The 15497-nt window shown below is 39.0% G+C and overlaps 1 protein-coding gene across 5 annotated transcripts in view; it reads left to right on the top strand.

The window, feature by feature from the left end:
- Nucleotides 1-15497, top strand: part of ST6GALNAC3 (ST6 N-acetylgalactosaminide alpha-2,6-sialyltransferase 3) — a 238283-nt gene that overhangs the window by 152413 nt on the left and 70373 nt on the right. For all 5 annotated transcript variants that reach the window (XM_048059047.2, XM_067001649.1, XM_048059048.2 and 2 more), the window contains exon 3: nucleotides 7800-8209. In XM_048059047.2, coding sequence (XP_047915004.1) covers nucleotides 7800-8209 — 410 coding nt within the window. The remainder of the gene's footprint in view (nucleotides 1-7799; nucleotides 8210-15497) is intronic.

Here is a 15497-nt window from a genome sequence, read left to right as displayed (position 1 = left end):
CTGGTAACAAATACTCTTTGACCGTGCTTCTGAAAATACCGTTTTACAAGGCAGAGATAAAAGTGCTGTAGTCAAAACTATCTGGTTGTGTTTGGAGTTGTTTATGAAATTCTTTGGACAGTGTCTGGTTTAAATTGTACGTTTCCAGTAATGTTTTTGTGCACGAAATTCAAGAGTCATGAAGCGCTAATGAGAGCAAGTGAGCAACGTGGCAGATGTGAAGATAAATGTCTTATTGTACTCAGCATTCAGCAAGTGGCATTTGTTTGGAAGAATTCCCGGCTTTTGAACTATTACAAAGCCATGGTATTTCAAAGGCTGTATATTTGCAAATGAGTGATAGATGGAGTGTGACAAACATAATGGTTATTTATGGTCATCAGCTAGACCACTGGAATGAAATTAGGGGTACTCTAGAACCGATAGAGTTTGTTTTTCCTGGGTAATATTTGAGAAACTGGGAAATTATTTTTTTTCATAGGAAGTTTTTCAGAGTCAGTGTTACTTTAGTGCCTATTGTGTGAACTTGCTGCATAGAGTGGGCATAAAAGAGGATGCTTCCCCCCATAAAATGTAGGCATTTGATCCTCAAATGCTTGACACGAACATTTCCAATTATGTTCTTGTGCATGTTTTTATTTTTGTCGTGATATTTTATATACCAAAGACGATTTATTTTTTTCCCCCCTGATTCAGAGGTGTTAATTAGGTGGATCTGGAACTGTAGACATCTGTATGTCTACTGCTGTCAGGGTTTCTGGTTACCTCCAAGCTGTAGCACTGTACGCTGGGATGACTGTCTGTCCCCATCTGTTCTCTGCCTGAGCAGCTGCAGTTTAAATGAAGACAGTTCTTCTCTGCCTAATGCTGAGGTGTTTGATTGACATGTCTGATAAAGCTTTCTTCACAAAAGTTAGTTTCTATGTTAACAAATATCTTTAGGTGGTTTTGGATCTTCCCTTGTGCTAGTTTTCATTCCCAGACACCATGGGTTATCTCACCAGCTATGGATCAGTATTTTAGTTTTCCCCAAATCCTCTGTGCCCATACATCTCTCTCTTTCAAACACTAACTTATATTCGACCTTTCCATAGCCTGTTTCACTTCTCTGAGTTTTTTTTTTTTCTTTTTCTCTTGTGTCTTCTCTTTTGGTATCCTACTTCTATTTATTTCCTTTCCCTTTTGCAAAGTACTCAATTCTGTTAATAGGAGCACATCCTTCCTGCCATCATACATCAGGATAGGGGAGTCTACCAAGCACCTGAGCCATGAACTAAAATGGGGCTTCTGCTTTCCCCACAGGACGAGAAGGATGCTTCCCACATCCTTCAGGCAATGCCTTAGGGCAAAACTTTCTTCACTTGCCTCTCTGTACCGACAGTCCCCAGGCCTGCTGGCCATCGGTCCTCCAGGGCTTTGTCTTTGCTGGCTCTGTCCTTGTACTTGAAACACCGACTCTGGCAGCTTCCTACCTTCCTTAACCCTCCACATAGAGACAAAACAGTTTCTAATGTTCTTTAATTACTCTCTGTCCTGTCTCTATTTTTGAGACTTTTTTTGCCAATAGAGCTATCAGAAATATCTTGATAGTTGATTTTTTCCACGAGAAAATGCTAGTCTAAACTTATTTAAAAGGCTCCAGTTTCAATGAAGTTTTAGTTGGGAATCAGGAAGGAGGGAAAAAATGAATGGGAGCACTCTGTTAGTATAAACTGCCGTGCTTTAACTTTTGCATAACATAGCAAAATTTTCAATTGAAGAAGAATTTAAATTCAATTTTAGAGACCTATTTAAATATGATTTTTTTTTAAAGTAGAAAGTTAAAATATTTTGATCAGCCAGGACCTATATTTACCAGAAGTTTATTGTATGGGAATATCAAGAGGAGTGTTATCTTTGACTTTGCAGTTTTTGCTTTATTTTAGAATAGAGAAAAATACACAAGAAGATCGACTTTTCCGATTTCTTCTTTGTAGGTCATATGCTTGACCCTGTTGCTACTCAGAGTTTTCTCATATTTCCTTGAGGCGTTTATTTTTCAGTTCTCGGGTATTTGAGCTGTACTTGATTCTTGCCTTGTTTCAAAGCTGCCTGTATTGTTCCCAATAGCAGCAGCAAAATCAACGACATTCTGGCGAGCATTTGCTCTGCTATATCTTGAAAAAGGTACGAGCTGGCATGGAGTAACTGGAGCTGTCTTCAAAGTGAGAAAGATGACACTGCATCACTTTGCACTGTGGTTCATGTTCAGAAGTGTTTTTTTTTTTTTTTTTCTCCATGAGAAAGCAAGCTAAAACGTTTCAAGACTGCATTTGCTGAATGCAAGTTCAGATAGTGCTGGAAACTCTGGCATGCAAGTTTAAACCTCTGCACAACGTTTGAGCTTCCTTCCCTTTTCTGTCTCTTTACCACTGACATCAGGAATGCACAGGATACCTGTTCAAGAGAAGGACTGATACCAAACATTTTAGAGAGCTGCAACATGAGCTGCAAATCAAGGACTAGCACTTCTCTAACAACTGGGTCAGTGTGTACGGAAAGAATTTCGGTGAAGTTTATTTATTCAGTCTCTTGCTGCAAGATTAGTCTCATTATGTGGCTCCTATGGGTTCCCTTCCAATTCATTCAATTTAAATAAAAACTTCCCGCTAGCACTTATATATGTATCAGTGACAATCATCTAAATAAAATAGACCAGGCACCTGAGTCACAGGAACAGCCTTATGCAGGGGCAGATCATATTCTATTTATTTGGAAATGGAATGCACGTAGGCATAGGGCTTATTTCAAAATAATGTCAAAATGTTAAAATCTTTATGAAATCTTAGCATTAAATTTTATGAAGACAGAGATGTTTGCTGAGATGTGATGCCGGCGGCTGGGACCAAAAGCAACCATCTGAATATAAAAAAAAGCACTGCCACAGGTGGGGATAACCACGAACTCAGGATAACCAGACCTGTGGGGTGAACACACAAGCAAACATGGCACTATCTTTCTTTTCTTTGAATGTGCTGAATTTTCACTTAGAGAAGCCTGGCAAGTCTTTCGTGTCAATCAAAGGTCTGAAAAAAGTGAGTAAGTGCGGATAAAACCAGCTTGGTTAATCGTTACTGAAACACAGGAAAAAAATACATTTTTTGCTTGTAAAGTAGAGAAAAGCAATAAAAACAGTGCTGGATGGTTAATGCCTCTCTTGTACCTTTCATTTGAAAGACCTCAAAAGAACATCAAGAAGAATAAACGCAAAATCTATTCCCTGTTGGCATCATTATAAATGTTGTATCCTCTGAAACTCTAAAGACGTCCAAGAAGAGTAGGAGAATAAATGGCATTGAAATAAAGAAAGTCTCTCTGGAGCTTTGTTCAATCGGCTTTGTTAGAATTCACTCAAATAGGATGATTACAAGAAAAGATCTCATTTGTTTCAACATTAAAGGAGCAAATTAATATGTGGTGAGCTGCTAATAATTGCCTCATTATGTAGTGAATGGGCATTGCGTCCAATTTACAAAATTACAATCATATTGTTAAAGTAACAATTGGGAAAGTTTAATCTGAATTTCCTAACTATCGCTGTGATTAGTTGTGGGATTTGCAGAGCGAAGCGGGCTTGGTGGGTTGGGGTGAGCTCTGCAGTGCACCACGAGCCCACAGCACCAGGCACTCTCAGGAGGAATTAAGCTTTTCATTAGTGTGAATTACATCTGCTTAGGTCCGGAGCTAGATTTGGTCCAAGTGAAAAGAATCAGGCGACGTTGATGAAGATGGCAGCTTGGCACGGGAATGCTCTGTCAAGACATTGTGCTGTCGGGCTCCACCAGCCTCCAGAAATCGGATGGGTTGTGCTGAAGGCTTGGCCAGGACGTCTGAGAGACCTGGCCTGAGGTCACATCCCCTTTGGTCTTTGGCAGCCCCATGGGGCCGTGGCAGGGGAGCTTGGCAGTCCGGGGTCTGTGCTGTTGGGAAACTGACCCATACAAAAGGTCCTGTAGCTGGAATGTCATTCACTTGGTGGAGACTTTTGAAATGATTGGGGCCAGGGGGTGTTCAGATTGGAAAGTAACCAAATTTCCAAATATCAAAATCCTCTGTGGAACAGAACTGTGTTTTGTGACCTTTTCTAATTCTGGCTGTTTTTGTTATTTAATGGTTTGACCTTTGATTCTGTGAAGCCACTTCAGTGCTAAATGCAAAGATTTAATAACTAGAGCTGTTTGATAAGTGACCTTTATTACACAGCTATTTCTCTTTGCTAGAGATGCAGCACTGTTTTGCAAGTCCTAACTCACAGTTTTAATTATCTTTTCTATTGTCTGTAAGCTTGCACAGGAAATGGAAAGGTCAGACATTTCATTTTCTTTTCTGATTAAAATATAAGTGCTCCTCAAGAGTTACAATGTATCACTCAGGAAAAAGATGGGACAATTTGTCAGAATCGTGCCCAGCTACTCTGCTGAGGAGTTCCGTGTCCTTCTGGGCAGCGACAACATGAATAATTTTTGAGGAGCAAAAAGCAGCTTATCAAAGATACTAGGTCAGAGCCCTTGGTGTCTAGAGGTGAAGTAGCTGTCTAAATACATAAAAGAAGAAGAAAAGTTCTTTATCTTTTTTTCTTTAGCTGATATATCTACCATGCAAGTGAGTGAAGATCTTGTGAAAGGTACAGGTAAACCTTTAACTGCTGTTCTTGGACTAAAGAGCATAAGGAGTATCAGCGCAGGTTTCCATGTTCCTGCCAGTCTTTCTCAGCCCCATTGCTGCTGAACTGCTCTGCGGGCAAGAGGATAGCCTGCACTGCCTGCCAGACTCATCTTTTGGCTTCTCTGATAAGGCTGCTGCCGAGTTAGCATTTAATTGCTATCCTGGTGTTTGCAATATGGACACCTGTAATCAGTTTCCGGTAACCGTAAAACAGATCACCAGCAAGGCTCATTTTCTCTGATTCTCCAGTTTCCGTATCTCTGTATTCTGGTTTCTTTGTGCAAGAATTGGCTCTCTGCTTCTGTTCATCCTTAACACAAACAAAACAGCAATTTAAATAGAAATGTGATAGTTTCTGATACAGGTTAGGGCTATCATGAGAAACCTTGCGACCAAAAATCCGTGTACAGGTAAAGGGTGCGAGGCACATAGGAAGCTCAGAGTATGGGGTGAAGAGGGACAACTGCAGATCTCTCTAGCTCCTCAAAGGTTGTCAGGAGCCACCAAATGTGTCCTAGTTTAGTAGCAGAAGTAGCAACCACAGCTACCCAGCTACTTCCCAGTTCTGGCCCCTCTGGGCACCCAAATCCCTGTGCCTGGGATCCTATAGGAGCCCCGTGGCAGAGGAACTACATTTGAGCAGTTCGTGAGTCTCAAAGTGATGGGACAGCCATATCAGAGATGGGGTGTAATAACAAACAGGAATTTCATGTTAAATGATGAAAATGAGAAAGCTGAGGTGTGTGGATTATTGAAACTGCCCCTTTTATCTGTAGGAGTTATTAACCAAGACCGCAAGCTGCGAGGCTGTCTCCATATAGGGGTTAGCAAATTAATATTGCTGTGTGCTTTCCCATATACTGCAGAAAATATGATGCAAAAAGGTACTGAATTCAGTGAAAGGTGCTGCAATCAGTGCGATGTCTGTCATGGGTGTCAGTCAGTCTTTTAACTCCTTCTGGATTCTCTCTTGGGACATATGCATATTAGGGCATCTAAAATTTCTCTACATTGTAAAAATATTTGTTCTGAGATAGGGCTGGGAGGGGTTAAGCTTCCACCTCTATTGAAGAAGAGCAGATTATATGTTGACCTAGTGCAGGCATTCGATATTATGAAAGTGCTTCATAAATTGGAACAAGATAAATGAATCACAACAAAAGAGCTGGAAAAGTGGGGGACACAATTGCAGGAGTGAGTGTACTCAGTTTATTCCAGCAGAACAGTTTCACTCAGTGAATAGAAAATGTGCAGTGCATTTCTAGCTAAGGTCAGAAAATCAAACAATTCCAAATTTAAGAGAGCAGCTCTATTTTAATGGAGAAGAAAGAATATTGTGAAAAAACACCAAGGTTGAGACAGATTTAAATGGGACCAGATTCTTGACCAAATTGACTTTTCCTATCTAGCAGTTTTCATATTCAGCATTTGTAACTTTGAAAGTTCACCCTGAAAGCTATAATTTAATCTATTGGGACTTTAACAATTTGCTTCATGTTAGGATGTGAGTTATGCTTATGGATTTGTTTAGGTCACCCAGCCATGTCCTCATAATGTATCTCAGAGAGGGTTTCTGTAACTAAGCAGTAAACAGAAAGACTGTTGTGTTCAGCTGTATCTCCCGGGATTTCAACCCTGCTGTCAGGGAGCTAGGCAGGACAGCTCTCTAAAACTACAACAGCTATGAAAAATACATGGTGTTCTGTAAAGGAAACATTGCCAATGCTTTTGCATGCAGTCAGGCATCCTTAACTCCTGAAGAAATGAGGAAAGAACATTCTCAGGAACCACTCACGCAGAGAAATCAAGCCAATCACAACAGAGAAATCAAAATGTTGCAACTGTGAAATTTATTGTAGAAGTTTTGCAGGGCACACCTTTGTTAAGTATAATGATTGTCATCCAAATATTTGATATTTTCTCTATTATAATTTGGCACTCTTGAGATGTTTATTTCTTGTCCTTACACAACACACCATTACCAAAGAAAGCTGAGGTTTTGTCAGCCACCAGGTCCTAAGGTTATAGCGGTCAAATGTAGCTGGGATGTTATCCACATCAACTAAAAGAAGTGTGATTTTGAAGGAAAATAACCACAAGTCTGGTCAGAAAAGCACCTAGTGTCTCATCAAACTAGATGTCAGAATTGCAGACAATATGTTGCCTGGACCATCTTCTGTAGCTTTTATGGATGGATCTAGCTTTTTTATTTTTTTTTTTTTTTTTTATTTTGTTAGATTTCTATCCAAAGTTTTCATACAATGCAACTTAAACATAAGACATCCTCTTTTAATCTTTTGGTGCAAAAGAACCAAAGGATACCATCTATTATTTCTGTTCTGGCAAAAGAAACATCAGATAGGTCCCTATATCTCTGTTAAACAGATAACTATTTTCAATTCACATGGGAGAAATAGTACCATGGAATGCACTCAGGAAATACTGTCTTTGACTTCACTTTGCCCATGATAAGTTCCTAGTTCCCATGTCACCACTCCATCTGCCTCTGATTTTTCATGGGTCGTAACTGTTCTCTGGAGAGCACACCATATTCCTGTGTCTACATCCTCTTTCCAACTGCAGGGTTTCCATACTACAGATTGTTTATTAGAGTTGTGGTTCATGTTTGACTTCTGTCAGAAACTTGGGAACTATTCATTCAGACACATAACCAGAGTCAGTGTATAGTTAAATTGCCAGCATTACTTTTTCTGTACATTTTTCCTATTGCTGACAACTTGTTAAGAGAGAAAAAGGCCTTGATCTAAGTATTGTTCTCTGCTTCTGCTTTCTTTCATTGTATTCTAGGGGAAAAAGTAACATTTAGAGAGAAAAAGAAATTATTATTTTTCTAGTTGACTTTGCAAGGTGGAGACCAAAGGAGAAGATTACAGCTGCTACCTATTTCACCAAAAAGAATTGCATTTAGAACTTTGAGGCAGCAGGGTTTTCCACCAGCTCTAGCACAAGGGGATTGATAGAGAAGTATCATTATCAATTTGTTGGACTGTGCTCATGTTTCTATTAACTGAATTTTCAGTCTCCATGCTTTACAGAGAAGGACTTCCATATATTTTTGTTTTTTTCTCTTCCAGCCTCTACAACTAGATTGCGATCTCTGTGCCATTGTTTCAAACTCAGGACAGATGGCTGGCCAGAAGGTGGGAGCTGAGATAGACAAGTCCTCGTGCATATGGAGGATGAACAATGCTCCCACAAAGGGCTATGAGGAGGACGTTGGGAAGAGGACAACAGTAAGAGTGGTCTCTCACACAAGCGTGCCTCTCCTACTCAAGAATCCCGAGTACTTTTTCAGAGAAACCAACAGCACTGTTTATGTGATCTGGGGACCTTTTCGAAACATGAGGAAGGATGGAAATGGCATTGTATACAACATGCTGAAGAAAACTGTTGACAGCTACCCAGCTGCCAAAATCTATGTGACAACAGAAAAGCGCATGAGTTACTGTGATGCGGTGTTCAAGAAGGAGACAGGAAAAGACCGGTAAGTCCTACTTGTGAAGAGCAATTATAATGTTTGACAAAAGATACGTGAGAGAAGGCCGTGCTGGATGCCAGCTACTAAATGAGTCCCGAGATATGTTTTTAATGGATTGTTATATGGTTTTGACTGTTATAAGCACTTGATGAGGCAGCAGCTAGGCCCCATTTACCCCACCTACGCTACCTTCTGTTCTTTCCATTTTTGTTGGCTTGAGTCCCAAAAATATTGGATGTCTTCCTGAAATGTTTTCAAAGCTGTATGTTGTTTTCAGCTCAATTTACTATTGATTAAATTGACATTTTATTTGAAGAGGATAATCCTACACAAACAACATTTCCAAGTGCACAACCTCAGGATAACTCTGGATATTGTATTTTCATCTCTGTTGATATTCACTGTAGCTTTTCTTCAAACACAAACCTCAGGGTTGTGTATTATTTGTATTTCTTGCTGAAAATGGATTATCAGTGATACTATAATAGATGTAGGCTTTTACCAGAATGATGCTGAAATTGTATTCACCCTGTGTGAGAATATGTGTTTATGCTGCTCAAGTAAGGGCTATAACGAGATGAAAGTGTGACGGCCAATGTTTTGGCTAACATTTTCAGAGCTGAATTTGGATCTGTGGAATTAAGACCACAAATTGCACGATTTTGTAACTGACCTACAAAAATTCTGATGCTCCGTGTTTTGGCATGGAAGGGGACCTCTTCCTCATACCCTCTGGAGCTAGCTAGGAAGGAGTTTCCAGACCACTCTTGTGCCTCAGTATTTGTCTTTTAATTTGCACATCATGAATTTGCAGTTGTGCAGGACTGTAGCTATTTTGACCAAACTAACAATACAGATATTCTCAACTAGTTTAACTTAGTCTAACCTTTTGACTTAGCTGTTGCAGTAAAAGAGCTTGTTCTCTCAGACCTCCTAGATTCCCTTTGTTACCAAACTGTCCAAACTTGATTAGGCTTGATTTTGCCATTTTAAAAAGCATTGAAATGTGGGGAATAATTTCCCCCTCAGCATGTTCACCACATTTACATGTGGCTGCTGTGATTCAGGAGTTGGAGGGGGCTCCTACACACCATAAACGTGTCAAGGTTGTCATGGCTTCTTGGGTTTAGCTGAAAAAGCTTATGTATGAACAGAGGCTAATAGAGAAAATACACAAGATCCACTCTTCAAACCCCTCTTTTATAATCCAAGCCATCTAGTTTACCTGTTAATTAAGCTAAATATGATCATGGGTACATTACTGCATAAACATAAATTTGTTTATATTTGTGACTCTTCCATATTAATAGTCTGTCAGGTGGCAGTGACTTTACAATACTTCATTAAAATCTTATTTTGAGACCAGCCCAGTGTAATGGGTACCTTAGTATAGCCTATCGAAAATCTCATCATCCAATGTCAAAGTATCCTCAGCTCCAGCCTAATGCATTCCTCTTTAACAAATTAACACATCACAAGGTTTTATTATTACCCAATTAACACGATACAAATGCTTCTTTCCATGTCAAAGGCAGATTGAACTTCTCTTCTCCCAGTGCTTATGAACAAAGTTCTTGGGTAGCCTGATGTCAGTGCCCCGATTTCTTTCTGAAACTAAAAGTTTCACATTGTGAACAAGGGCAAACTGTAAATAGACTGCCTCATGATCCACCTGACATTGTGTATGTGAGGGCTTCCCTTTAACACTGTGAAAAAACCACGCTTCTCATAGTGGCAATCGGATACTATCCTTGTATCTACTGTTACTTTCATTTTTAGTCCTACTTTTCCACATCAAATGCTAAGTGGCATCATTTATGCACTTGTAAGCCCGAAACAAGAGGAACAATCAACGTGTCACCAGCCAACACCTTCTGTATCGCTAGAAAACATCCTGCAGTTCCCTGCTAATCAGGGGACCTCCGCTTGGAAGCTGTTTCATTTTCTGCAACATCTTCAATTCACAGGGCCCTTCTGCTGTTTCCAGGGAGGGTCATGATGCTCATAGAGGTATACGCCAGTTGTGGAAGCAGTAAAGGCACAGCACAAGAGATTTGGGGGTGGTGAAAATAGTTTCACACGTTGTGCCAGACTATTATGATACTGAGACAGAATCAAGTTCCTCAGCCAAATATTCCTTCTGTTCCTCAGAGAAACATCAACTCTTGCTCGCTGTATTAGTTTGAACAAAGGTCTGCTTCAACATGTTCCCAGCAAAAATTCTGGAAGGAAACCAAGTTCAACTCATATTCTAAAATGTACTGAGTGGATTGTAATCATGTCTATTTTAGTTTAATCCTAAAATACTGTCCTTATGTACAGTGTATGCTACTAAGGCATAGTAAAATTACAACAGATTTCTAGTCTGTCAAGCCTTTAATGAGTTTTCTATTTCTACTCTTTGGTGTACTATCTTTTCAGGTAATTAGTGGGACTTATAAGTAGTTTCAGTAGTGCTCAAGTTTTAAAGGATATTTTCAGAAGCAGCTAACAGGTGTGTGCTGCAGTCACTTCTCTACTGCAGAAAAAGCTCTGGTCCTACACTCCTACTGACATGGGAGCTTCATCCCTGACTTCCGCAAGTTCAAACCCTACAGCTTTGCTATTGACAGGCAGTTTATTACAGGTTCGTGGAAGAAACAAGAATTGTCCCTAAAGAAGTTCCAGCAGACAAGTTGATTTAACTCAGAATGAAGCATTTTTTATTCTACAACAGTACAAAATATGCTGAGATATGGGTTATCCATGCTGGTGAATTAACCTTGCATGCAGTGTCATGAATCTGGGGGACATATGTTCTTTCTGAGAGTCTTCATTAGTGAAGCAATGAGTTCAAGGCGGTGAATGCTTATCCACTTTGAATAATTGTTGTACATAAATAATATTCATTACCAGACATTGACAATTTTTCATTAATGCATTTTACTTGGTGCTTCCCTAGAGGGAGCATAAACCTGGCAGCTTCTCCCAGTATTTCACTGATGTTTGGGTATATGACATGCATTGAGTCAAGTGAAAGAATGTAACGAAACATGAGGCAATCACTAAATGTGGTATCTTTGTATGTACCTCAATCCAGGTAAGTGGTTCTAAAGACATCTTTAACTTTGCCATGCATAAGGAATATAACACAAGATGATATAACATTTAAATGGTAATAACAGAGAAAACTGTAGTCTTCATTAAAGCAGCAGAGCTAATTCTGGTCTGATAAAGTGCACTGAACAGCCCTAAATAGGTTTTAATTAGCTGGCACCAAAGCTGCACCACCCTTAGGGAGGGTAAAATTAATGAAAACTAGCAGCAAATAGATCAGTGCTACTGGATGTTATTGCCTTAGGTGAAGGTGATGAGGAAGAAGGGAGTGTCTTTTAAGGTTCATTTAGAAAACAGACTGCATTAAAAGTCACTTTCAAAAAGCAATGATAAAATAAATCTGTGCTAATATTGGTGAGACACTCTAACGTCACCCAGATTTCAGACTCCGTTTGTGTTTATTCTACAAACATCTCAGGCTGACCTCTCAGCACAGTGTGTCCAGGCAGTGCCTCTGATGGCACCGCTCCACGTCCCCTCTCAGGCTGATGGTGTGATCGGACGGACCGCTGTTCTGCCGCTGCCTGTGGAGGACGGTGAGCCTCAGCAAACAGCCACTAACGCGTGTGCTGATACCGCTCAGTGCACAGTTTCACCTGGCGTCTGTGGTAATACTTCTTATAAATAACTACCTGCAAAGAGCCTGATAAGGTTTGCCCAGGAGATGTATTCTGATCCCCAAAAAATCCCATTAAGAGACCTGAGATAATGTGCTGAAAGCCAGCCAGTTGGCTAGACCATTGCAAGTGCTGTCTTACCTCTAACAACAGCCATCCCATTCCCAAACTACTCAGTTCAATGCAACAACATTTTACTGAGATTATCATCTATACAAGCATGTCTACAGGAGGTAGGTCCGGTGAGCCATGTTTGCAATCAGATTGCTCTTTCTGAAGGATTTTTGTTAATATCTTGGACAATTCTGAGGAAATGAAATTGCTGTTGTGCTTCTCCTCCAGAAGCTCTCAGTTTCCTCTGTGCCACTTGGTGCTATGTGTTGGGTTGTGAGAAAGCTGGTTTATCATCTGAGGCAGAAAGATGGATCATCCTGATCACTGACTTCTACATAAAGATTCAAAATTTGGAGGTGTGCTCAACCTGCTATTTTACGCAGTTCTGCACACTAATTATTTATTACTTTGGTGATATATGAGGTCTATATTATATCTCTGTCATTTAGAGCTAACAAATTATATTCATCTGAAATTCAAATTGACACTGTTAGACAACTGCAGTCATCACAGCTTCACCTCAGTTAATATGTGGTTTTTGATGTGTCTGACTAATCTATGCAAAACTGTAGTCTAGTAAAAATGTCACTGAAATGAATAAATGAAATTACATTCTCTGAGACTCAGGTAGCTGCAACTTCTACACTTTGGTGACGTTCTCTGTGAATTGAGATAGCAAAGCTGTCCGTGGCCAGATCACCAGAGTTTTATGCTGTATTTCTGGATGTTGGCTTGAATAAAATAATACAGTGATGCTATTTTCACTTTTGCACTTGCTTACATAAACATACTAGTTTTCCCATCGGCACCATTCAGAGAAAATATAAAATCTTAGCCAGTGTTAAATAACGTTTGCAGAAAGCAGTTTTTCATTGGGAAGTTGGGAACAGTGACACTGAACTTGGCTCAAAGTTAGATCTTGGGACTTGGGAAGTACTTCTCATCCATGCTTTATATTAACATGCTTTGTCTAAAAACTCTGAAAGATGAGAGAAAGTTCATTTTGCTTTGAAAGGAAAATGAACAGAGTTAGGGAACATTAGCTTGTTTAAACATTTTAAGGACAAAAATTGTAGTTTACATTTTTATGTAGTCTTTGTCATGATGTAGCCTCTGCAGTTACACTGATAAAGTCAGCGAAAGTTCTCCATTGCCTGAGAGCATCAGAGCAAACCCTCATATTTGTGTTTGATATAGTGACCATTTTTCAAGTGCTTGACTGTGGATCTTTCTCAAACTAGTGCTTGGCACTTCTACTCTTTCTTTTTATAAAGTAATCCCTTCAAAAAACGTTAATGGATTTGTCCATCTTAATTCAAAGAGGGCTTAAATAGTTTCATTGTCAGCTAAGACTGCTTTATTACTTGAAAAAACAAGGGTCTAAAGCATGAAACCTTAATGAAATAAATAGATTTTTCATTATAAAACACTTAAAACCTCAAACTCTATTGCTATTTGTGGTCAATCATTGGACTTGTAACAACTGTTTTGGGGTTTACACTCACTGCATTCACTCTTCCATTCCCTGGTAAAACACCAGTTGTTCCGGAGTGTCCTAGATTTATTCCCTGCAGCCCATTAGTATCTGCATTTATGTTTCTTTGTGAAGATTTTCCTAATTAAGATGAACATTTTTCTCTATTAGGCAGATAGAATTCAATAGAAGTCTGTTTTTTATTAACATGTCAGTAAATGCTGTACAAAGCACCGACACATTTGTTAAGAAACACAGCTCCCACTACATTATAGTAATTATGTAGTAAAATTAAGTTTTATTTAAGAAATTATCAGTATTAGCTATTATTTTGTGGAAGTGTATGGCTGCATTTCTGTGGGCTTAGAGACCTATTGATTCTGTGGTGATTGCTGACTTTAGCCATGGAGTAATTTCTTTTTACCTAATGATGTAAGTGAAAAAATACATAACCAAAATCAACTTTACCTTCATGTGTTTTCACATGTTCCTTGAATTAGTTCAACATGTCATTCTTTTAATTTATTGCATCTTCTTTAGATGCCACTGAATTTGCTCCTGACAAACCGGACGTTAAATCTTTGTACAGAGTTTGATACTGTCCTAATTACATGCACACCTTCTCCATCTTGTCCTTTAAATGTTCTACAGCTTTTATGGCCATGATTGCATTGTTTTATCTCTCGTGAGCAACATTGTGATTGCGCATATAGATGAGATTCTTCCTGGACTTTTCTCACATCCCATGAACGTTTACATTTGAAGGGTAAGGCAAGCCAATGACACACATGCTAGCAAACCTGGTAGCACTGTGGGTCCTAGTGGCTCTTGTTTTGCTGTTGGTGCTGCAGGTATTTTATGGATGTAAAGGCAGAAGACTTGGAGGAAAAAAGTAGAAGCACAGTTTTTCACTGAAGAGGCTTCACTAGATCATCTTCCATTGCAGCATTTTTGATTTTTCAGATCACAGTGTTTAAATTAGACCTTGATTTTTCTAAAAGAGTTTAAAATTTTAAAAGAACAAAACAATTTTTAAAAAATCAAGAATTTAATCTATTTTTTAACTCAACCTTGCTGCCAGTTGGAATAATTGTCTTTTTGTTAAAAACAGGATGATTTCCGCTGAAATCTATGCTTATCACTGCTTGTCATATAGCAATGCTTTTCTATGATATATTAAATAGATTAGGAAATAATGTAATGTTGCTATTACTTTAGTGTGATACATGTTGGTTACTGATAACTCTGGGTTTTCTAATGGAAGTTCCCTAAAGTATGCTGGGTCATATTTGCAGTGTTTAGCAATATAAAATCAAACTGCATGCGATGCACTGGGAGATTTTGTGTTACAGAGTTGCTGCTCAAGGAGGATAGCAACTTTCAGAGGCAGGCAATAAAACACTACGGTAATTTGTTGCTTCAGATAGAGAAGGGTTTCTGTATGTCTGTCCACCTACTAGCTAATAACGTTTACAAGAACAGAATTTCATAAGAAAAGGTGTATGAGAATAAAAGTGACCCAATACTAATTTCAAATCTCTCAGTGAATGTGATATAGAAAATATTGTCTTCTCAAAGCTTTGAGCAGGTAGGCAACACAACAGAAGAAAAACTGGTTAAAAGTGGAAACAGGTTAGCTAGAACTGCTACTGGGATATTTTGCCTTAAAAATACAGAAGGATTAGGAAACAAACACTGCACTGAAAATTTAATCTGTAAGAACTCAGGTCTCAGATGTGAGATCTCATACACATAGGTGGGAGGAAAACTGTGAAAATTGTGAAATGTTGTCTCATTAAGTTCATTTGGAAGTTGGTGTAAACTAGCTCATGCAGAGCTTCAATATGTATTTTTACCCATATGTAAACAAAGCAGATGTTCTGCAATGTTTGTTTATGTGTCAGTGATCATGTATCCCATAGACAAAATCAGTCTGCGATTTCAGAACAGTAAAACCCTACAAATATGTACGTGCGCATGTGGCTTTATAGTG

Source organism: Anser cygnoides, chromosome 8 (genome assembly GCF_040182565.1).
Source record: "Anser cygnoides isolate HZ-2024a breed goose chromosome 8, Taihu_goose_T2T_genome, whole genome shotgun sequence".
NCBI classification, from domain to species: domain Eukaryota; kingdom Metazoa; phylum Chordata; class Aves; order Anseriformes; family Anatidae; genus Anser; species Anser cygnoides.
Note: the sequence above shows the minus strand (reverse complement) of the source record. Positions and strands in the feature narration are given on the sequence as shown.